Genomic DNA, 22,975 nt, shown 5'->3' with positions numbered 1-22,975 from the left:
TGGTGACTGCTGCTTGGCCTTGCCAACTTATGTAGTAGAAAGTCATTCAGTGCCTGAGCCTGCTTGTGTAGAGGGCAGGCTATAAATTCAATTAATAATCGTCATCATCAGTGGTCACTGCCTGGCTCAGTTGAGTTGTGTGGCAGCTCAGTGCCTGCTGATGGGCCCAGCTGAGTTATGAAAATTGTGCAGTAGTCACCTATGTGAGTCATCAGCTAGCTGCCATTGGACCCAGGTAGGTTGCGAGACCATGAGTTGTTCAGTGCCTGTCAGTGAATCTGGCAAAGCTGCACAAGTCACACAGCAATGTGCCACAGCAATGAAGTCACACAAGCTTCCAAGTAGTATGTCATCCATGAGAGCTGTCTGGTGGCTGCTGCCAGACTTGCTGCAGTGTCACTCACAAGTGAGGTGCAAGATAGCAAGTTTCCTAACCTGACAGCAGCTGTTGTGCGAGCCAAGCAGTGGCCAATGCTGCTGGGCCAGGCTGAAGTGAGTATTTTATCAGTAGGGGGTGGGGTGGGACAATTTCTAGGGTTCATTTGGTCTCCCCCTCCCCTATTTTACTGAAATGAAGGCTGGGAAGGCTCAACAATATTGTGGTTGTGTGGTGATCATTGCAATCTCAGAATGTAGTCTTGCAAGAGCTAAGTGGGCATTCATTTTTTAAAACTACAGTAAAACTTTCACTTTGGGGAGTTTCAGTCTCCCAATGTTTTTCTTTTTAGATTTCAGATTTTTATGCAAAACTGAGGCTAACCATCTTGGACCAGATCATTTTAAGTAAAAGAAGCGTTTACAATGGCACATTTCTCCTGCTCATTGGGGTTAAGCAGACATTGGCAAGATGATTGGCTTTACTTTGCATAGACTCTTTACTTTTGCTAATCTGTGCCCCTGACATGTAGCTGTTCTTCAGCATTATTTATTTGTTTATTTTCAATTTTTATTCTTCCCTCCCTGCACAGGTAGGCTCAATCCCTTAAAATGATTTTGATCATTAATTCTTCGTAACATAACATGTCTTTTAAAGAAGGTAAATAACAGTTCCTAAAAGATTATGACAACTAGGTTAAAATATGGTAAATAGGAACACACACCTTTTTCTATTTCCAAAGGTAGGTATTACTCTATAAAGAACAATTGAGAGCCAGTTTGGTGTAGTGGTTAAGAGCAGTGCGACTCTAATCTGGAGAACCAGGTTTGATTCCCCGCTCCTCTGCTTGAAGCCAGCTGGGTGACCTTGGGTCAGTCACAGCTCTCCAGAGCGCTCTCAGCCCCACCCTCCTCACAGCGTGATTGTTGTGGGGATAAGTTACAAAATAACTTTGTAAACTGCTCTGAGTAGGTGTTTAGTTGTCCTAAAGGGTGGTATATAAATTGAATGTTGTTGTTGTTATTTGTCCCTTTCAAAACTGGAAAAATCTATTTCCCCTATAAAGATTTAACATCACTGTGGATCATTCTAACAACTGTGGCGGTAGACTGAGGTGATTTGCAGTTCGGAGAAAATGTTCCGGTGCCTGTAGATGAGTACTGCTGCCCCTTCCTGGCCACATTCTTATATTTCTGCATTCCTTTTATCATGTGAGGTCACTGAGGCAAAAGCACCTCATGAAATGTAGTGGTTTTTCAAGCCTGCAAAAGAGCAAAGTCCTAGAGTTCTTTTTGCTACAGCCAGCATCTGGGTGGAAATGCTAGTTTGTGACACAACGGTATGCCAAGTATGCACACGTGGATGGATGTTGTGCCTCATATCACAGGATATTTTGAGTTAGCGTGTACACTACCGCTCTGCATGCTGTCGGGGTCATTTTTGTACTGTATATATCCTGCCCTTTCCTCCTCCAAGGCGCACCTTCAAGGTGCCTGACAGTTTATTTTAAACGACCAAAGGACAACTTTAACACCATACAATCTAAAATCCAAAATACGCAGTCCAAACAATTAAGCAGATTTGTATTATTTGCCGTCAGAAGCTCAAGAGGGCAAGCTTCCTACTGCTCAGCTCCCGAAAGAATAAGGAACGAAAATCTATCTCCACCCAACAGCGCGAGGGGCTGGCAAGGCAACAAACCTATTATACCGCGTCTTCCGCTCCTAATTTCGGACGCCCAGAGCGGCTTAGGGCCAGATTTAAAGCAGCGGCGGAGCCGGGACGAGCTGAAATAGCCCTGCGGTGCCCTCTTGGGAAGGGAATCGGAAAAATTGGAGGTGACCTGAATCCTGGCATAATCTGGCGGCCTCTCGCGTCGCGGAGAACGAGAGAGATCGAGAGGCCTCCCTGCCTGTAGCAGACGCTGTGCGGGGCTTCCGAGGGCCGGGCTCCAGGCGGGGCCATCGTGCCGTCTCAGCCCGCCTGCTAGCCTCGCGGCATTTTCTTTTCCGTTCGCTGTATCCAGCAGCAGCTCCCTTGCTGCGGTCATGTTGGCGGCGAGGTTAGCGACCTGCCGGCAGCCCTTCCTCTCGTCGCCGCCTGGGCTGCTGCTCAGGGGGATCCCGGCGGGCCACGCTTCGTTTCATTCCTCGGCGCAGCAACTCCGCGGAGCCAAAGTCGCTGTGGTGAGTCCCCGGAGAGGTGGGCGGGCACGATAGTTTCGTAGGAGCTATTAGTGCAATGTCCCCGCCAGCCTCGAAGTCCCTTCTCCTTTAAAATGTGGAGCAAGCCCCTCCTCGGGATTTCTCCTTTAAGGCCCAGGCAGAAATTCTGCAGGTGCTGCTTGTGGTTGCTGTGACAGACAGTGCCGTAGACGATGGATTTCTGCCGGTTCTGCTGCTATTAACGACAAAGGAGCTGAGGTAGGGAGAAAGAGCATCAGGCAGAAATGTTCAGGCCGGAGAAAAGGCAAGTTAGAGTGGCAAGCCTGGTGCTTTAGTGGTTGTCCAGGATAATTTTGCATTTTTATTTCAACCAATAAGCTTCCTAAAATGGCTTACAATAAAACGTCTAACTACACCAAACTTTTGCTATACAAATTTGTTTAAGTCATAAGAAAAAAAGCAGGAAGAAGTTCAGGTTTGCTCCCTGATTTACAAGTCAATCCAATTCATAAGTGTCACTTCAAGTCTAAATATATGAGGTAAATTGGAGTTCTTGGAAGTCTTAAAAAGTTGCACTTGAGCTTTAACAAAGCACTGTGCTGTAAAAGAGCATTCCAGAAACCAGTTTGTAACTCTACAGTCTGCGGTTATTTCCTGAGTGTCTGCAGAGTTGGGATGTTCTGTTCACTGATGATGATGCAGTACTCTGATCTTACATTCTAGTCTAGAAAGAAATAGAGTTAAAATCATCAATACCAACCTCTCTAGCTAATAACAAACTATTGGTAATTACACCAAAAGTTCTAATAATATCATCAGTAGAAGTAAATTGACTGTACTAACAACTGTGCAATATGCCTTGAGTCAGTGAGAAAGGGGGACTCCAAGTAACTTGCATACATACATAAAGTGTTCGCTCAAAAATGGCACACAAAGGCTGTTCCTAAATAGAAAAGGATTTACTGAGGAGAAAATGGACTCCCAGGGTTGGAAGGAAGGAAGGGGCCCCCAAATCCAGCTACACAGCATGGACTGTCATTTAAAGGAGAAAAGTGAAGTAGAAAAATTGCCCTGTTCAGGCCTCTGAGATCTTCCTGGAGGGGAAGATTTTGAGAGATGGGGGAGTGGTTTCAAAATGCCCTATGGGATTTACCTCTAAGGGAATTTTAAACTTGGTGTGTTGATATTTGTTACTGTAGGCAAAGACGGCTTTAAGAGTGTAAGAGAAGGCAAAGGTACCTGTTGCTGCTGCAGCTATTTCTAGAGTCAATGCACTACCAGATTGTGCTTGTCGTCATGCCATTTTGATGTGATAATATTGGAAAATGGTGCTGGTGCTTTATTACAGTTTGATAAGTATTTATTATTGGAGATACAAAGTAGCTGCAGCTGGAAAACCAAAGTGAGAGGGATGGTTGAGAGAGGTGCTGTACAAATGCAATATTAGTTTCTTTAAAAGACCGCAATCCTATGCACACTTGTGCGGGACTAAGGTCATTGAAATCGGTAGGCATTACTTCTGAGTACACAAAATTCAAGTCCAGTAGCACCTTCGAGACCAACAAAATTTTCCAAGGAATAAGCTTTTATGAGTCAATGCTCTGGTATCTGATGAAGTTTGAGCTTTCACCCTGATGAAATGAGTTTTGGCACTGGAAAATTTTGTGCTGTTAGAATCAAACTTTGTTCTGCTATTAAAAATTAATTTTACTACCCACTTGAAACTATGTATAGGGTTGTACTGAATATAAAATATAGCATTTATATAGTGAAGTGCTTAAAGAGCTTCACAGGTACACGATGGTCCTTTGTTCTGTTTTATTATCACAAGATACGGCTTAGAGAGAAAGCCCTGGCTCAGGGTCATCTTAGTAGCTTCATGACACAGTGGGGTTTTGAACCTAGCTCTCATCAGACACTCTATAATCATTTCTATTGATATTATCCCTATATTGTAGATGGGGAGCTGAGGGAGTTCATAGCATGGCAGATGAAACAATTGCATCTGGCACCTCCCCCTGATTGCATCTCATCTATTCACTTAAGAGGCTATGCTAAGGCAGCTATGATACACATTGTACTGATTTCATTTTTCACTGATTTCTGTACTTCATCATAACACATGTAAAGCATTATTGTCAGTAATACAAAAGTCTAAGAAAAGACTTATGAAAAGAAGCAACTCTTCTTGATCAGATTAGTTAAGAGGTATCTAGAAGTTACAGTGTCTGGGAAGTACACACTGGCACAAAAAAAAGTGTTGTGGAAAGTTCACATATTGTACTCAATACCAGAACAAACCCAGAAATCAGATTTGAGAAAAATGAAGATCTATCCCTTTCTTTGCCCTGTTTGAAAGTCTGCACCCACTTCCCAAACCTCCTTGCCAGCTTTCCCCAGTTCTCCTGCCTGTGTTAAAACTGCTCTCCTCTTCCCAACTCTTCACACTTAAAATCCTCTCTGCTTGGACTGAAAAACAGACCCGCCTCTTTCCAGCTCATTCCCAATCAGATCCCTTGGAGTAACCTGTCACTCAGAGGAGAACTACAAGTGACAAAAGGCACAGATTGGACACTTGTCAGCTTCCCTCAAGTTTTGATGGGAAACGTAGGCAGCTTGGCGGAATGTTCGACAAGTGACAGTTGAAAAGTCCATTGGACAGCAGTCAGAGAGCCAAGCTGCAAGACTAGGATGCCCACATTTCCCATCAAAACTTGAGGGAAGCTGACAAGTGTCCAATCTGTGCCTTTTGTCACTTGTAGTTCCGCTCTCAGTTCTCGGATTCTGTGAGGAATGAACCCTTAACAGCCCTGCAGTAGTGTGTGTACAGCACGTCCCGGCTTTTTAAAACATGCAATTTGTCACAGGGATAATTGCTAATAAGCCTGATGCTAAATATGTACACTTAGAAGGAAGCCCCACTTAGGTCAATAAGGTTTACTCTCTGTTAAGTTTGCTTAAAATTACAACCATGCATTGCATTTCCAAGCTGAGTATACTTTTGTGTAACTGCAAGTTACCCCAGCTGTTTCCAAGTAGGAAGTATTAGGGTCACAGCTAACACCTATTTTAGACTTAAATGTTTCAATGTTGTTGATTGTTAACTACTGGTACCAATTTTGTTTGATAAGGCTGTGGTTCCTGTTGTTTTATCCTAAGCGTGTTCACTCCTTCTTCCTGTATTGTCCAGCCTGCAAATGAAGATTGGCCTTACAAACCTCGCTCTCTGTACTTCCACCAGCAGAGCAAGCTGGTGGCAACCAGAGACAGGGCTTTTTTAGAGGCAGCCCTTTCCTGTGGAAGGCCCTTTCCCTTGAGGCTCACCTGGCATTTACCCTACTGACGTTTAGGCATCTGGCAGAACATTTCCCCCATGTTTTGAACTAAAGCATTTGATCTTTTAATATTGTTTTTACATTCTGCTTCTACCCTAATGATTGTTTTACTAGGATAGTTTTATTATTTATTGTTTAATGACTATCATTTTGGGCTGTTAAATATTTTATACTCTGGCTGAGTTTTTAATGGCTAGGTTCTCAATAGTTTCTTAATTCTGATTATTTTAATGCAGTTTTATTATTTTGTATGTTGTATTTTTTTGAGCTGCCTTGAGCAAGTTTTCTGCAGAAGTTGCATATACCTTTTCTCAATAGTAAGTAAAATATAGTTGTGATCCTGAAACAAATCACTAAACTGGTCCTCTTTCTGCAGGTCCTATCCGGATGTGGTGTTTATGATGGCACTGAAATCCATGAAGCTTCAGCGTAAGCATATTTGTCCAGATAAAAAGCCAAAGCGATAAACAGTCCGTTGAGCTACAGGTCTAGTTCCCGCCTGCAAAGGCTAGAAATCTCCTTGGGTGTTTTGAAGCAGCCCTTCTGTTTTCTCGCAATATTTTATGTCAGAATTCAGTGATATGATCAAAATCATTTTGGTGTGCTTCTTCTTCCTCTCCCATTTCTTTCACTGTATTTTATAGCATATTGGTCCATTTGAGTCGTGGAGGAGCCAGTGCTCAGATGTATGCTCCAGATATTCCTCAGATGCATGTTATTGATCACTGCAAAGGACAGCCAACTAAGGGTGAATCAAGGTGAGATTTACATTTAAAATGCAGTGTATGAAGAAACGTTTATATATAAATCAGCTTGGTATTGCATTGTTAATCCCTGTGCCCTAAACCCAGTTCCCCATCCAGGATTCCATTTAAATCATATTCCTGTTATTCTGATTGATCTGAATATAATCCACAATATGTTTGAGACTAAGTAAATAAACTTGAGTTCAGTAACTTTATCAAAAATTTGAGGAGCAGATATAGACACTTCTTATATAATGATTATTATGCTCCTCATTCAAGTTATGCGCATTCTTTATTACTTATAGCAATTTCAGTCCTCAGTCCTTTGAAAATGTTACTCTTTATTCTCTGTGTTGATGCTCATACATAAATATTTATTGCTCTTTGCCTTGTGTTTTTTCCCATCAAGAAATGTCTTAACAGAATCAGCAAGGATTGCTCGTGGCAAAGTTACAGAACTGACTAAACTTACTGCAAAAGATCATGATGCTGTGATATTTCCTGGGGGCTTTGGGGCTGCCAAAAACTTGTGAGTGTTAATTATAAACTACCATAATACTTTATTATTCTGTGATTGAGAGCCAACATGGTATAGTGATTAGCATGTTGGAGACCCGGGTACAAATCCCTGCTGTGCCATGGAAACATGCTGGTTGACCTTGAGCCACTCATATATGCTTAGGCTAATGTACCTCTCATGGTTTTAAGGATAAAGTGGAGGAGAGGAGAACAATGTAAGCTACATTAGGCTCCCTCTGGGGAGAAAGGTGGGATATAAATGAGGAGGCAAGTGTCTCTATGTGTGTTTGTTTCCAGGCACAATTCAAAGTGGTGTTGCTGACATTTAAAGCCCTATATGTCTTTATGCCTACTCCCTTATGAACCTACCTGACTACTGCAGTCATCTTTGGAGGCCCTGCTTCAGGTGCCCCTTCTGAGATTAGGCAGGTGGCAACCTGGGAGAGGGCCTTCTCAGTTGCAGCACTAAAATTCTGGAACTCTCTCTCTAGAGAGATTTGCTTGTCTGTTGCTGTCCTCTGCCAGTGGTTTTGCATTTCCTCAGTCTTGCATCCCTAATGTTTTAATTGTTTTTATCTTTTATATTTACTTTTAGCTCTTTTAAAAATTATTTTAATTATGTACTTGTGTGCTTGTTTTAATGGTTTTTGAGATGAAATTTTAATCAGTATGTTTTAATTTGTTAGCTGCCTTAATAGCTCTATTGGGGCAGAAAGGTGAGGTGAAAATCTTGTTAATAAAAATAAATAATATATAATCAGACTTTCTGGTAGCCATTGCATGAAAAAATGTCTATTTGTAAGCTACTCCAAGGAACATCATTAACAAGCTCTGTTAATGCAGGTATGTGGTTTCCTTAGAATAAATATTATCATTGCTCTGCATTTCTTAAGCCCTCATAAAAATGATACGCTCCACCCCCAGCCTAATGTAACGTAAAATTGCTTTCCTTTGCATGTATTGGTGCTACTCTGTAAAAGAGCTTACTTTCTCCAACCTGAGGTAAGTTCTTAATTATTTTAAGCACTGCCGCATCATGGTTATGCATTGTTGGTGCTATGATGTAACTAGTGTATTCTGCTGTGTGTGGCAGATCTACCTTTGCTGTGGATGGGAAAGACTGTAAAGTAAATGGAGAAGTTGAACGTGTGCTAAAGGATTTCTACAAAGCTGGGAAACCCATTGGGTATGTACATCTTAAGAGGGACCTTTAAAAACATTTTCTGTGTAGATAGTGTCTGAAATGGTATAGACATACTTATGTGTTATCATCATCTGCCTGGGACTGCTAAAATGGAACCTGTCACCTACCTGGAAAGCTACAGTATGGCTTTTGGCTTGGATGTACCATAAATTAGGTAGGCTTTATTTAGTTCATTACTTCAAAATAATGTGATCTTTCTTGCTGCATTTTGGCTTCCCGCCTTATGTAGTCTCCACTCCACTGCAGTCCTGTGTGAGCATTCTGCTGTGCCTGAGCTCCTGCCTTCTCTCAAGGCCTAACTACATTGTCCATGTGTCTGCCACAGGCTATGCTGACATGATGTGCACTTGAGAATTCTGTGCTTGAAACAGAATGGCCAGGACATGCTTCCTCTCTCCGCCTCCACCCCCCAGCAAGTTCTGTGGACCAAATATACTTGGAAGTGAATTCCCAGGCATGAAGGGTTACAATTTGTTTCAAGAGGGGTAGTAATAATAATAATAATAACCGATTTATATACCGCCCTTCAGGACAACTTAATGCCCACTCAGAGGGGTTTACAAAGTATGTTGTTATCATCCCCACAACAAAACACCCTGTGAGGTGGGTGGGGCTGAGAGAGCTCCAGAGAGCTGTGACTAGCCCAAGGCCACCCAGCTGGCTTCAAGTGGAGGAGTGGGGAATCAAACCTGGCTCTCCAGATTAGAGTCCTGCGCTCTTATTTAAGTCTGCCCCCCCTGTGCCAGTTTCCTGACCTGAAATGGCTGTGAGAGGCTATTGTTTGCATCAGTGGGAAAATTTATGTTTATCAATGGGCTACGCACAAGTCTCCTCAGCAGGGCAAACAGTGGCTCTCCCAAGCCATTTCAGGTCAGGAAAATGACTCAGTGGGAGGCTTAAGCCCACCCTCCAAACATATCATGCCCCTGCATGCATAGGAATTCAGGTCCAAGCATGTTTTGTCAGCAGCATTTTCCCTGCATCTGTTTCAAACTCTGCTTTCCAGCTGTCAGCCTCCCGTCTTCTTTGCATTTCAGCTTCTGTCCATCTATTCTGCTAAAAGCATTTAGTTTCTTCTGTTTTAGACCCTGTGCAATTTTTTTCTTACACACCAATCGATCTTTACCTCCTTCACAGAATGTCATCTGTCAACATGCTATTGCTGATAGTCTCCACCTTATTAGTTTAAGCCAAACAAGATGCAGTATGGCAGGCGTGTTCAGTGGTCTCCCAACTTTTTAAAAATATTGACAGTTTACCATCAGGAGTGCAAGAACAGAGGGAGGGAATGTCAGTTACCCTCTAGCCAGGAGAGGACTGGAAAGTGAAAATAGACCTGGAGCAAGCTCGTGTTAAGTGGCTCCATGTGGTGCTACAACATAGCTCTTCAGATCTGCTTAGTTCAATTGGGCCAACAGTCAGTATTAGCTCACCCATTGTTTTGTCTCCCAAACAGGCAGCAGTACATGAGGAGACAACTGTTGAGCTGACACCAACTGTTGTGGCTGATAAAGGATCTAAGCCAAATGGCCCCTGAGGCATTAGCAGAGTTCCTAGGGGTTGGCTCTGCTTGCTCCTAGCCTGGCCACTAGCAGCTCTCTAGGACAATAGCCAATTGGGAAACTTCCTTGTGAGTTAAATGGCCAGTCCACCCCTGCCTGTAGTCATTTTTCTACTGAAAATCCCTCCCATCCCAGTTGCTTTTCCACTTATGGGTCAGCAGGTATATACAAATAAGTGTTTTCTTTGTGGATGCCAAAGCAGGTGGGGGGCGTTACGAGAGAGGTATGCCTTAAGTAGGCCCTCCTCATTATTCCTTATTGCTCAATGGTAAGTTAAAGGGGGGGGTAGGTTACAGTGCTGAATTTCATTCTTTTTAAGAAAAAGTTGGAAGAATGTTATATACTGATTTGTTTCAAAGAATGTTTGTCAATATTAATGCATCATTGCAGAGATTCAGCCTGCTGTGTATGTTTTGTGGCATGGGGATATGCAGTGTCTATAAGATCATTATTTTTTAATTTAAGATGGCTTTTGTTAAGCCACTTTTTAATGTATGGGTAGTTTTTAACCGTGTTTTTAATATATTTTTGTTTGTTTCTGTTTCATATTGTAAGCCACCTTGAGCTCCTCCAAGGTAGAAACATGGCTGATAAATGTTTTAAATAATAAGCTCCATATTGTAAGGTATCGTTTAAATTTCTCTCTTTTGAGAGGTTTTGACAAGATTGTTTTTCCTTCCTTGTTTTCATGGTTCTGTTGATGAACATACCATTTTGGTGTTTAACTGGAAGCACTATCACTGGTTTGCAATTTGTAAGGATCTTAATTTTTAAATTATCCTTTTTAGTCACAAAGTAGCTCACAGAAATAAAAACAATGCATGTAAACAGTAAAAACCTTCCTTGGGGAAGCGATTTTCAGCTGCTGCTACTTCTCCTCCCTCTGATTGGCCTCATCAGTGTCAGCAGTCGGAAACTGATTTGAGTATTTCATGTGCATTAGTGTGTGCCTAAATGGAGTTAAGCCTTCATGATTTGTATTTTTACCTTGTAAGCTATCTTGTTGGCCCAAGGAGGAATATAAATTGAGTTAAGCCTTCATGATTTGTATTTTTACCTTGTAAGCTATCTTGTTGGCCCAAGGAGGAATATAAATAGTCTACATTTGCTTAAGTCACTAAATCCTTTTGTGAAGCGACCTCAGTGGAGGTTTTCTGTCTCCTTTCTTCTAGTCTGTGCTGCATTTCACCTGTTTTGGCTGCAAAGGTTCTTCCTGGTACTGAAGTCACAGTAGGGCATGAAGAAGAGCAAGGTGATAAATGGCCTTATGCTGGAACTGCTGCAGCCATTAAAGCAATGGGAGGAAAACACCATGTTAAAGAAGTAACAATATCCTTTTTTGTTTGTTTGATGGATTAAGAAAGAATTGAAGAATACCACCACCCAGATGCACTCACTAATATGTTTTCTTTGCCATACTAAGCAGAATCACAGTGTCCTAAACCCAGTTGGGTTGGCTTCAGTGGAGGGTGTAAGTCTGTTTATGATGGCACTGTTAAATGTGCATGAGTTGGGGATACATAACACATCCTAGCAGTATACTTTTATATAAAAAGTTTTTTTTTCTTTTTACATAATAAAAGGACTTTCTGAAACTTGTGCTAATGATACGTTTGGATCAGACAATAACATTCCCATTAATGGCATGACCATGTTAAGTCATTGAAAGACTTTCCCTGTTCCCCAGTGCAAAATTACGTAAGTCTAAGCACAGTGAAATCAATGGACTCAGCCTGGAGTTACTTTGTATAGAATTGTACTGAAAATACTCTCTTGTTAGCTGGTGAATGTTGCCATGAATACTCAATAACTATGAAAACATTACTTCAGGAAATTAATTTTTGTTAAAGAGCAGAGCATTGTGACTGGAGAATCCAAGAGTGTTTTTTGTTTTTAAACTTGTACTGTGTCCTAAGATTTCAGGACCTTCTGCAATACTCTACAAATACAAGACATTGTTTTGAATTACAGTAATCCACATTTTAAAACTGAATTTCTAAAGAGTTCTCTGTTACCACTTTCCTATTGGCAATTTTGCAGTAGTAATAAAATAATACAAGAAAAAAGAGATGTTTTGCTTACCCTCAGATGAGTTTATACAGTCTATTCTAATAGAGGAATGTCACAAAGTGGTGTTTTTCTTTCCTGATTACTTATTGTTGTGGTCTCTTTCTGCATAGTAGTATTCATTTATACTGTGTTTTGTACAATTGAATCAACAATGAAAAACAAACTATTTTCAAAGTACATGAGACCACAAAAAATGAGAAAGGAATGTCACTTTGTGGTGAAATTTACTTCAGAAATTTAGCTAAATTCAGCCTTAGTATTGGCCAAACAGTTGGCGAGGCATCCTCCTTCAGGCTGTGGACAAGGTATCAATGTGTATATGCGAACGTTGAAGACAGAGGCACAAAGCATTGGGAAGGGGATTACTTCTTGGTAATTAGTTGATTTCTTAATAGGCACCTAAAATGTAGGAACTGCTGGCTTGTTATCACATGAGATTACACTAAGCTGCTGTTGGGAAAATCTATTTTTACTGGCTGTAGTTCTTTTTGATCTTTTGTTTTCCTTAACTGTCTTCCACGATGCCCATGTTGACACAAAGAACAAAGTGGTAACTACTCCAGCCTATATGTGTGAAACAGAATTGCATCACATCTTTGATGGTATTGGGACTATGGTAAAAAATGTGTTGAGGCTGACAGGCAAATGAAACAGAAGTCCATGCTAGCAACATAATAGGTTGCAGACTTCACAATACTGATTTGCTTCTGTGCTCAGGGTTGCATTGGAATGACTTGTTTAATTGCAGGGCACTGGAACTGTTTAGGCCTATAGAATAATTGCCCTCTGCTTTTTTCGTTAGCATTCAGACAATATAGCTGGAAACTCCATAGATAGATAAAATTTCCACTCAACAAAGTGAATAAAACCTGTAAGAAATTTCATTATCATGGTCCTAGCAGTTAAAATGGAGTAAATTAGTGAGTGATCTAAAAATTGTGGAGCTCAGTATGTGGATTGCTATCATGGTAAAGTCTCCAGTGAAGCTAGTATTCAAGAATTACAGGGTTAAGGTTTTCTCACTTGATGCTACTTCTGGATGGTTATAGTAAAATTTCTGTGTCTTGTCTGAACCTAATTAATGAGAATATTTCCAGTCATTTGATAAAGTGAAGATTATTTGAATTAAAATTGTAGCCTTTAGAATACACAAAACATGAAATAAAACAATGTCTTTGTTCTTGGCATAATTGTATTTGGCTTGATTTCACAAAATTACTAGAAATAACAATATGGCAATTTGTCCTAAATACACACACACACACACACACATCATGGAAATAGTTATGTCTACATACAGCCCCTCTTCAACAAGCCTTGTTTTTTGTTTTAATGAAAATGAGCCTTGGAGGTCTTTGGGCTTGGGAGCTCTCTCCTTCCTGTCTGCAGCTCAGCTATTTAGGTTTCCTGGAGTGCCACAAATTGTAGTTAGTTGTTACATCCAAACAGCAGCAAATGGCAACTTGCAGTGTGTTCTGAAATGAGAGGTCTTCACTAGCCAAGGTGCCACCACAATTTTCTGGTTGTAGCTATGCACATGTACCAATGACTTGCCATTCATCCCAAACATTTCCCCCTGTCCTTGCCACATAAGGAGGGGGAGCATACAAGCCAGAGGTTTATTCTCATAACTAGCTGACCATGAATTGTGCATTATATCTGAATGTAGCTGTTGTGTACAGTTTGTGCGCTGTGGCAAATTCCCCAACTTTTCACAGCCAGCAGAGGCCCAAAACAATAAACATTACTTTTAAAAAACAGTGGCCAGTAGAGGACACTATTTCTGTTACTTTTCATCTTCAAGCACTATAGCTTTCCAGATGATATTATGAAGAACTGTTTTATGAGGAATGCATTTAGCTTATAGAAAAGGTTGGATTCTTTAGGTAATTCCTCTCTTATTCCCTCAGGTTTGGCAACTATGAAAATCCATCAGTTTATTGATGACAAAGACCTTAGCATAATAAGCAGTTCACAAGTATGTACTGTCCACAAATTGAGTAAGCGTGCAGCTTTCTGTGGTAGAGCATAATGCTTAACTCATGAGTACACTGGTAGTGGAATCTGCTTTACCCAAATCAGTCCCTTTATCAGGCCTGTCAAATGAAGAGCATCCCCTGCCTATGAAGAACTAGAATGTGAGTCGTGGAGCAGAAAGGGATCATTTGAATCAGTTATATTCGCAGCTCCCAATTTAGCACAATAAATCTCCAGGGAGGGGAAAATGGAAGTTGTTTAACCAGAAAATTAACCTTAATACCCTATTCAAGATGCAGATAAAAGAGGAGAACTAAGATGGTAGCACAAGGCAGAGACGCTGTGAATGGTTCAATTACAATACAGCAGTAATTTACATGTGATGATTCAATAAAAACCATCAACTTTGCACAATCCTTGTATTCAATCGTATTACTTTAAATGCCCATGTAGTGTGTCCAGAGAAACAGACTTGAAGAAAAGAGGTAGGGCAGATGTTGACCAAAAGGGGCCAGAAGGTGCATTAGGATTAAGGGGTGGGGGAGGGATTCCCTACATGAGGGGTATAGGGATACTGTGAAGAAGGACCAGCTGGCAGCATGGCAGACCGGCCACAAACAAGGGAAAAGTTAAGAGCTGAGAGGAGATAGGAGGATGTGAAGGATGAATTCCAGGAAAGGAGAACGGAAGGGGGAAAAGCATATTCTACCTGTTCTAATGAGGAGTGTCCAGAAGAGGAAGAAGGATCTGAAGCAAAGGGGTGGGGACAATCCTACAATTTTCACTAGTGGAATAAGGTTTGGGAAGAAGAGCGCTATCTAATAAAATAGAGGCCTTGGGGTGCTGTTCTCACACACCTGGATTTACACAGGCACAAATAGAGTATTCAGTATTCAGGCTGTCAAGCTGCTACTTGAAAGCACCAGTGGGCAATTACTGCCTTGGAAGCATTCATCTGTGCTGCAGCCTACTGACATCCAGAAGATCTTGGGGTTTAAATAGGGGAAAAAATGTCTTGGAGTGGGATGTGGTCTTCAGGTAACATCTGATGCTGGAAATGGAAGTTGACTAGCATGCCTACTGCAGCTTTTTATGAGAAGTTTGCTAACAGGAAAAGACTTCGGTTTTACTTCAAGTGGCAGGTTAGAACACTTTCAAGCAGAGGACTGCAGTGGAGGGAATGGCCTGTGTTCTTTGCTGTGACTGTTCAAATAAACATAATAGGAAAGGAAGATTCAAATCCAGTAGAACTTTAAAGAACAAGATTTCCAGGGTATAAGCTAAACTTTGATAATGGGAGCTTGACTCTCATCATCTCATATCCTGGAAATCTTGTTGATCTTTAAGGTACTAGTGGACCCAAATCATGCTGTTCTACTGTAGACCAACATGGCTATCCACTTGAAGCTATAATAGGAGTCTCATATTTTCTTGCGATAAAATCTAAAAGCAATTCTAAATCAGGACAACAAGTTTTTATACCTTTGCAAACTCAGAAGCATAGTTATGTATACACATGAAGAGCTTGGACTGACACGGGTTCTCAGCAATGTATAAACTGTGTACATCTTACCAAGGTTTACAAGTTTGCTGTGGGTAATTTTATCGTACATTCAACAATCATGCTTGCTATATCAAGGGTTCACTGATTGCAACTTGAATAGTCTGGAAAAATACCTGAAGTGAGCATTTTGAGATTTTTTTTTAAAAAAAGGATTATTCACCAGAAGAATGCCATGGATTCTGCACACGTTGGATAATGCACTTTCAATGTATTTTATCAATCATTTGAGGTGGATTTTTTGTTCCGCACACAAAAATTCTGTTCCAAATGATCTATGAAGAGGATTGGAAGTGCATTACCCAATGTGTGCGGAATCACTCCATATTACCTATAACTAAATATTTTTTCTGCAGAATAATGACCTGTCTTAGGGATAAATTAGCCTATTAAAAACCAAAATCAGTCCGCCATCCTGTTTCAAATACAGGAAGTGCATTCATCCTACAACTGAGTTTTCAGAACATTTTTGATAATCTTTTAACATGCGCATTTATGCCCGGAAACTTGTCACATTATAAATTTCACACTGATTCCATAAGCTAGCTGGCATGTGATTATCCTTGGCCTTTTTTGCACAGAGAAATCAGATTCTGTTCCTTCTTGTGGTTTGTGCTTGACAGCAATAAATTTAGTTCCTCTTTTCCCTGCACATTCCCTTTCCTTCCCCTGACAGTTAATTTGCCTTTCAGGGTTGCAAAATTTTCTGTGTGTGTAAGAATCAAGTAAGTTCCCTAAAATGTTGTAGCTGCTGTCTTTAAAAGGGCAGAAAAGAAATAAACTTTGTTGATAACTTTGAAAATTCAAATGATTGGGTCACAAATAAGCCTATGGAGGAAAAGGAAATAACTTGATTGGAGGTGAGGTGGTATGTTTAATTTCTTATAGGAGCAATCTAAAGTGGGTCTCCTCATAAGTAAATCCCATTTCATTCAATAGTTGTTTACACACAGAAAAGTGGTCACTATTATCTGTTCCCCTCTTGGATACACACCTTAATGTAGTGAGGGCATTTGAGTGTGTCACTGAAGCTGAGAGCAAAACCATCAGGAACACAGACTAGGTCAACAGCCTAAACTCCTACAAGAGTCACTCAGGGTAGAATGGTCAAAGCTGAGGGCCAAGCTAGATGCGATACCAGGCACGTTCTTTAACTTGTCAGGTGACACAATTTTACCTGGGAACTGTAGTTTCAAAAGTCAGCCCCTCAGGTTCACTGGGGGAAGGAAGGATTCTTTAACTGCCCTGTATCACCTCTGCTGGCTACTCAGCCCTGCCCCCCCCTGTGTGTATGGGGTGGGGGGGAGGGAGAGAGAACTAATGGTTTCCCTGTTGAGATTGCTAAAGAAAACAATTGCAAATTTTCATCAACGTCTCAGCAATAATAGCAGCTGAGGCAGGGGGGCAAGGTAGAGTAGCTGGAGAGGGAAGTGAGAGATCCTTCCTTTCCCCAGCAATCCCAAGCGGCTGTCTTTTAAAACTACTGTTCCCAGGTTAAATTGCGTCACTGGGCATGTTAAAGAACATGTGCCTGGTGTCACGTCTAGCTTGGTCCTCCAGACTAAAATGCATCCACTCCCTTCAAGAATCAGTGGTCTCATGAACAGAAAGGAACTAACAATTCCAATGGTGATGAGAGTGGAGGAATTCTTGAAGGCTAGCCAGTGGGCAGCAGCAGTAGTGGAAGGTGTCGTTGGTGGAGGATTTTTCACAGACAACAGCAGTGTCATTTCAGCTAGCCCTGGTTAGTACTGTGCAAAAGAAGGCAATGGTAAACCACTTCTGATAATCTCTTACTTCAGAATCCCTATGAAGAGACAATCCAAAATGAAAGATATAGTACTGGAAGTCAGGACCCCAGGTCAGATGGCACTGGGGAAGAGCAGAGGACAAATACAAATCATGGTATTCTTAATGATAGGGCTGGACTAAAGCCTATGCGCAGAAGGAACATCCAAAGCTGTGCAACACATAATAGGAATAGGAATTAATATGAAGCCACATGAGCTAGAAATTGTAAAACGAGAAATGGAAAGTTTAAACATTGCAATCCTGGATGTGAGTGAACTATTGTGGACTGGATTGGGATATTTTCAGTCAGAAAATTACTGAGTATGTTACTGTGGAAATGACAAAATCAACAGAAATGGTGTTGCTCTAACAGGGCAGAAGCAAAGCATAGCATGAACTGTCAAGAGATTAATATCAATCAGACTTCACGGAAGGCCTATTAACATAACCATCATTCAAGTTTATGCCCCAACTACAGATGCTGAGGAGGAAGAAATCAAACACTTTTACACAAGTGTCCAAGAAGTGATTAGTCATACACCTGAACAAAATATGCTGATAATCATAGGTGACTGGGATGCAAAAGTAGGAGACAAAGCAGAGGAAACTCTTAAAATTGCTAAAGACAGATGAGAAGCTAAAGCAAAAGGTGACAGAAATAGTTTCATTTACTTCATTTTATTTATAGTCTGCTCTCCCTGCAAGCAGGCTCAGAGAAGATGACAATGAAATAAATATATATAATAAAAACTTACTGTGACGCTTCCCCCTTTGGCTGCCACTGTCGCTCAAAGGTGTGTGTGGGGGTCCATCAGTCCCCTTTCTTTTGCCTTCACAGCTCTCTCAAGATACTCCTGCTTCCCTCTTTCACTCTCCACACTTCTCCTCTGACTCCTTCCTCTCCACCCTCACTTGTGGGTGGACTTAATCTTTTATCCCTTCACCAATCCCAGTCTCCACCTCCTAACCCCAACCCCAACTGCCTAGCCGCTGCCTTGGCTGCCCTACATAGCCACACCTGTGGCCACTCTACTGTCAGCTTCTCCTGGCTATTTCTCACCCCCTCTAACCTGCCTGCTGGTCAGCTGTGCTGCTGCAAATCTCCTGCCCACCTCCGGGTGGGAGTGTGACCTGGCACCGCCCTTGCCCCCCCCTAGTCTGCTGCTAGTGGTGTCCCTGTCCCACATCCCGCTGGCATGGCTGTTATTCTTCCCCTGGGGCTGAGGATAGAGGCTGCCCTGGAGCTCTGGCTGGGAAGATGCTAGTCATTAGGACCCAGGGGATGCTGTCTTTCCTGCCTCCTGCTGCTGAGGCAGGGCTGCTTGCACACACGTTGGATAATGCACTTTCAATGCTCTTTAGTGATCATTTGGAACTGGGTTTTCATGTGTGAAACACAAAATCCACTTCTAAAGGATAACTAAAGTGCACTGAAAGTGCATTATTCAACGTGTGTGGAAACGACCCTTGTCTGAGCTTCCTGCACCTGGGCCTTTGGTGTTCTTGGCCTTTGTTAGCGCCTCCAATGTCTGTCTTCCCTTTGCCGGGTGAGTGTTAAGGGAGGTAGGGCTGGACCGAGGGGGGGGTCACAAGTCTTGTTTCTGGGGGGGGGGGCCTGCCCTGGTGGGTTTTCGAAGTTCGGCCCCAACACCGGACACATACAATAAAAACATTAATTCACCAAATAAATACTATATAAAACATAGCAGTGCAGCACACAATACATTCCACATCTCAGGTCTCAAGTATCTTCAGGGTCCATGGGGCAAGGTAGCAAATTATTACAGGATCGGGGTACAACCCCCCACCCCCACTGGCAGGAAGCTGGTTAGGTGATTCGCCAGCCTCAACCACCATAAGCCTGCTGGAACATCTCCATCTTACAGGACTGGCAAAACTGACAAATCCTGCTGAGACTAGGCCTCCACAGACAGAGAGTTCTACCTGATAGGTTCCAGGGCTGAAAAAGCCCCAGCCCTGGTTGAGGCAAGGTGAACCTCCTTGGGGCCAGGGACCACCAGTAGCTGTTTATCTGCTGACCAGAGCAATCCAGGGAATATAGGGAGAGGGATGGTCCCGCAGGTACATCAGTCCCAGTCCACTAAGGGCTTTAAAGGTTAAGACCAGAACCTTGAACCTGATCCAGAACTCCACTGGCAGCCAGTGCAGCTGGCACAAGACAGGTGTAATATGTGACCGGAACGAGGCCCTGATCAAAAAATGCGCAGCCGCATTCTGGACCAATTGTAATTTCTGGAGCAAGCCCAAGGGCAGCCCAGCAAAGAGTGAGTTACAGTAATCCAGCCTGCAGGTGACCATTGCATGGGTCACTGCTGCTAGGTCACAGGTCAATGGGTAGGGGACAAGTTGTCTGACCCATCAGAGATAGAAGAAAGCAGACCTGGCAATGGCCATGACCTGGGCCTCCATTGACAAGGAGGCATCCAGGATCACGCCCAAACTCCTTACCATCTGTGCTGCCCCAATTGGTGCCCCATTGAGAGTTGGGAGCTGGATCCCCAAACTCGACAGCCCGCGCATCCAGATGTAGTACATCCATCTTCACAGGGTTCAATTTCAGTCGACTCCATTTCAACCATCCAGTCACAGCCTCCAAAGCCCTGGATAGATTACCCAGGGTTGAGCCCAGCCAGTCATCCATCAACAGATAAAGCTGGGTGTCAGCATACTGGTGACAACCCAGTTCGAAACTTTGCACCAGCTGGGTGAGGGGCCACATATAGATGTTGAATAACAGCGGGAAGAGTATTGCCCCCTGTGGGATGCCACATACTAAGGGGTGGCATGGTGACAACTGCTCCCCAAGCACCACCTTCTGTCCCTGACTGTGGAGACGAGAGATCAGCCACTATAAGGCTGTCCCACATATCCCCACAGTTTTTCAGCGACATGAATACAGAGACAAAATCTATTATAATAACTAGTGCAATAGAAGAGAACAACAAAAAAAGGAAGAACCAGAGATCTGTTCCCCAATATCCAGGATATCAAAGGGAAATTAAAATCATAGTTAAGGATGCTGAAAGATCAGCATAGAAATACAGTATCCACTCAGGACAAAATAAAGGAAAGATGGAAACAATACACTGAAGAACTATAGAGAAGGATGGATGACAGATTCTGTCAAAGGAAAACACTTTGATGAATAACCTGAAATCTTAGAAAGTGAAATGAAAGCTGCACTCAAAGCCATTCAGAGAAACAAGTCCCTAGAAGGAGATGGAATACCAATAGAGCTTATTTCAAGCTACAGAAATTGAGTCCATCAAAATCTTAACAAGAATAGGTCAACAAATACAGAAAACAAAACAACAGCCCATAGACAGGAAACACTCAGTCTGCATTCCAATTTTGAAAAAACGAAATGACAGAGACTATTGCGTTAATTTCTCATGGAAGCAAAGCAATGCTCAAAATACTACAGCAAAGACTCTTACCATACATAGAACCAGAAGCTAGATTCAGAAAAGAGGCACTAGAGATACATTTCAAATTTACGATGGCTAACAATGTACTGGGGAATTTCAGAAGAAAATCACCCTTTGTTTTATAGACTACAGACAAGCTTTTGACTGTGTGGATCATGAAAAACTATAGATAGTGTTAAAGAAAATGGGTGTGCCACAACATCTGATTGTTTTGATGTACAATCTGTACCCTGGACAAGAGGCTACTGTTAGGACAGAATATAGGGAAACTGAATGGTTTCCAATTGCCAATGATGTCAGCTAAGGATGTATATTATTTCCCAATCTGTTCAACCTATATGCAGAACATATAAGGAAAGCTGGATTCGATTTAGAAGTGGAGTGAAAATTGGTAGAAGGAATATTAATAATTTCAGTTATGCAGATGACACCATGTTTCTAGCAGAAAATAGTGAAGGCTTGAAACACTTACTGATGCAGGTTAATGAAGTAGTGCCAAAGCAGGATTATAGCTGAACATCAAGAAGACAAAAATAATGACTACTGAGGAATTACATCATTTTAAGAAACTGACAATGAAGAAATGAAAATTGTTCAAATTTTCTATCCATTGGCTCAATGAACAACCAAAAGGGTTGCAATGAAGAAATCAGAGTAAGATTGAGACATAGAAGAGCAGCAGTGAGGGAATTAGAAAAGATCCTTAAGGATAAGGATGGCTGAGGACCAAAATCAAAATAATCCAAACTGTGGTATTCCCTGTTACTATGTATGGATGTGAAAGTTAGACAATGAAGAAAGCTGACAGGAAGAAAACTGATTCATTTGCAATGTGGTGCTGGAGGAGAGTTTTGTGGATACCATGGATAGCCAAACAAACAAATAAGTGGGTTCTAGCTCAAATCAAGCCTGAATTCTCCTTAGAAGCTAAAATGTCAAAATTGAGGCTGTTGTACTTTGGTTACATCATGAGAAGACAAGACTCTCTGAAAAAGTCAATAATGTTAAAGGCAATAGGAAAAGAGAAAGACCCATAATGAGATGACTTGACTCAATAAAGGCGTCCCTGTCCAGGGCTCATTTTGAGGGGGAACGCACCGGAACACCATCCCGGCAGTACTTCAAAGAGGTCACTTGTCTGGTGGCCCTGCCCACCTGGTTTTCGGCCATTCTGGGCCCATTTTGGCCTGAACTGGGGCTGAAATGGCCTGGATGGGGCCTGAAACGACCCAGATCGGGTCGGTGCTGGGAAGCCCAGCACCAACCCGATCTGGGCTGTTTTGACCCTGATACAGGCCCCAAAGGGCCCAAAATGGCCACTTTTGGCTGCTTTAGGCCCATTTCCGCCTCCCCTGCCTGGGACAAACCCAGTCCCAGCCGTTTCATCCCCAATCCTGGCCCAAATGAGCCCAAAATGGCCATTTTGGGCCAGTTTTGGCCTGGATTGGGGCCACAATGGCCCAGATAGGGGCTGAAACAGCCCAGATCATGTCAGTGCCAGGAGGGGGAACCCTCCCCTGCTTGACACTGACCTGGTCCGGGTTGTTTTGGCCCTGGTCTGGGCCCAAACAGCCATTTTTGGCCATTTGGGGCCCGTTTTGGCCCGGATTGGGACCAAAACTGCCAGGATTGGGTCAGTAACAGAAACTGGACAGTCCTGACAGGGTAAGCTAACAGAAGAATTCAGGACCACCTAACGACACCCACTTCAAAAGTGAACACTCATATATTCAATACAATTACAATTTGCCAGTTTACATGCAGTTCATACAATATTCAAAATCCATTCACAATGCAAAGTTATATTAATACATACAGTCTTCGTGACAAGACCCATAAAGTGCTCAGTGCTGGTATAGCAAATAGTCCATAACCACAGCTATACAGCTATATACATAAATCCAAAACCAGAATAACTCAGTCCAATGCAATTCAATGCAACAATATAGATGGCCAGGAAAGCACTATAGGTCATAAATCATATAGAAATATCCATCTGACAGGAAACCAGTGCAGAGTCCCGTTTCAGGAATCTCTTTCTCAAAGATGGTATGTGTGCACTCCGACATATCCTTCATCTACTTTTGACTTGCACTTAAGCCCTCAGTAACATAACGTCCGGTGCTGAGTCGAGTTACTGAGGGCTTAAGTGCAAGTCAAAAGTGGATGAAGGATACGTCAGAGTGCACACATACCATCTTTGAGAAAGGGAAGCCTCCT

At 42.2% G+C, this 22,975-nt stretch overlaps 1 protein-coding gene across 1 annotated transcript; it reads left to right on the top strand.

Annotated features, from left to right (window-relative positions):
* The first annotated feature begins 250 nt into the window (after positions 1–250).
* Positions 251–13,275, top strand: GATD3 (glutamine amidotransferase class 1 domain containing 3). Its single transcript, XM_054974401.1, has 8 exons — positions 251–344; positions 2,261–2,562; positions 6,253–6,305; positions 6,521–6,634; positions 7,032–7,151; positions 8,235–8,327; positions 11,080–11,236; positions 12,498–13,275. The coding sequence occupies exons 1-8, from the start codon at positions 251–253 to the stop codon at positions 12,624–12,626; spliced, it is 1,062 nt and encodes a 353-aa protein (XP_054830376.1). The 3' UTR covers positions 12,627–13,275.
* Positions 13,276–22,975: the final 9,700 nt, after the last annotated feature.

Source organism: Eublepharis macularius, chromosome 3 (genome assembly GCF_028583425.1).
Source record: "Eublepharis macularius isolate TG4126 chromosome 3, MPM_Emac_v1.0, whole genome shotgun sequence".
Taxonomy (NCBI): domain Eukaryota; kingdom Metazoa; phylum Chordata; class Lepidosauria; order Squamata; family Eublepharidae; genus Eublepharis; species Eublepharis macularius.
This window is presented reverse-complemented; position numbering and strand designations above follow the sequence as displayed.

Bases quoted from the DNA above. Each gene is read 5' to 3' on its own strand.
- GATD3 (XM_054974401.1), top strand. From the start codon at position 251: ATGAGTTGTTCAGTGCCTGTCAGTGAATCTGGCAAAGCTGCACAAGTC. The intron at 7,152-8,234 runs GTGAGTGTTAAT...TGTGTGTGGCAG, and splicing joins TTTGGGGCTGCCAAAAACTT to ATCTACCTTTGCTGTGGATG. The intron at 8,328-11,079 runs GTATGTACATCT...CCTTTCTTCTAG, and splicing joins AAAGCTGGGAAACCCATTGG to TCTGTGCTGCATTTCACCTG.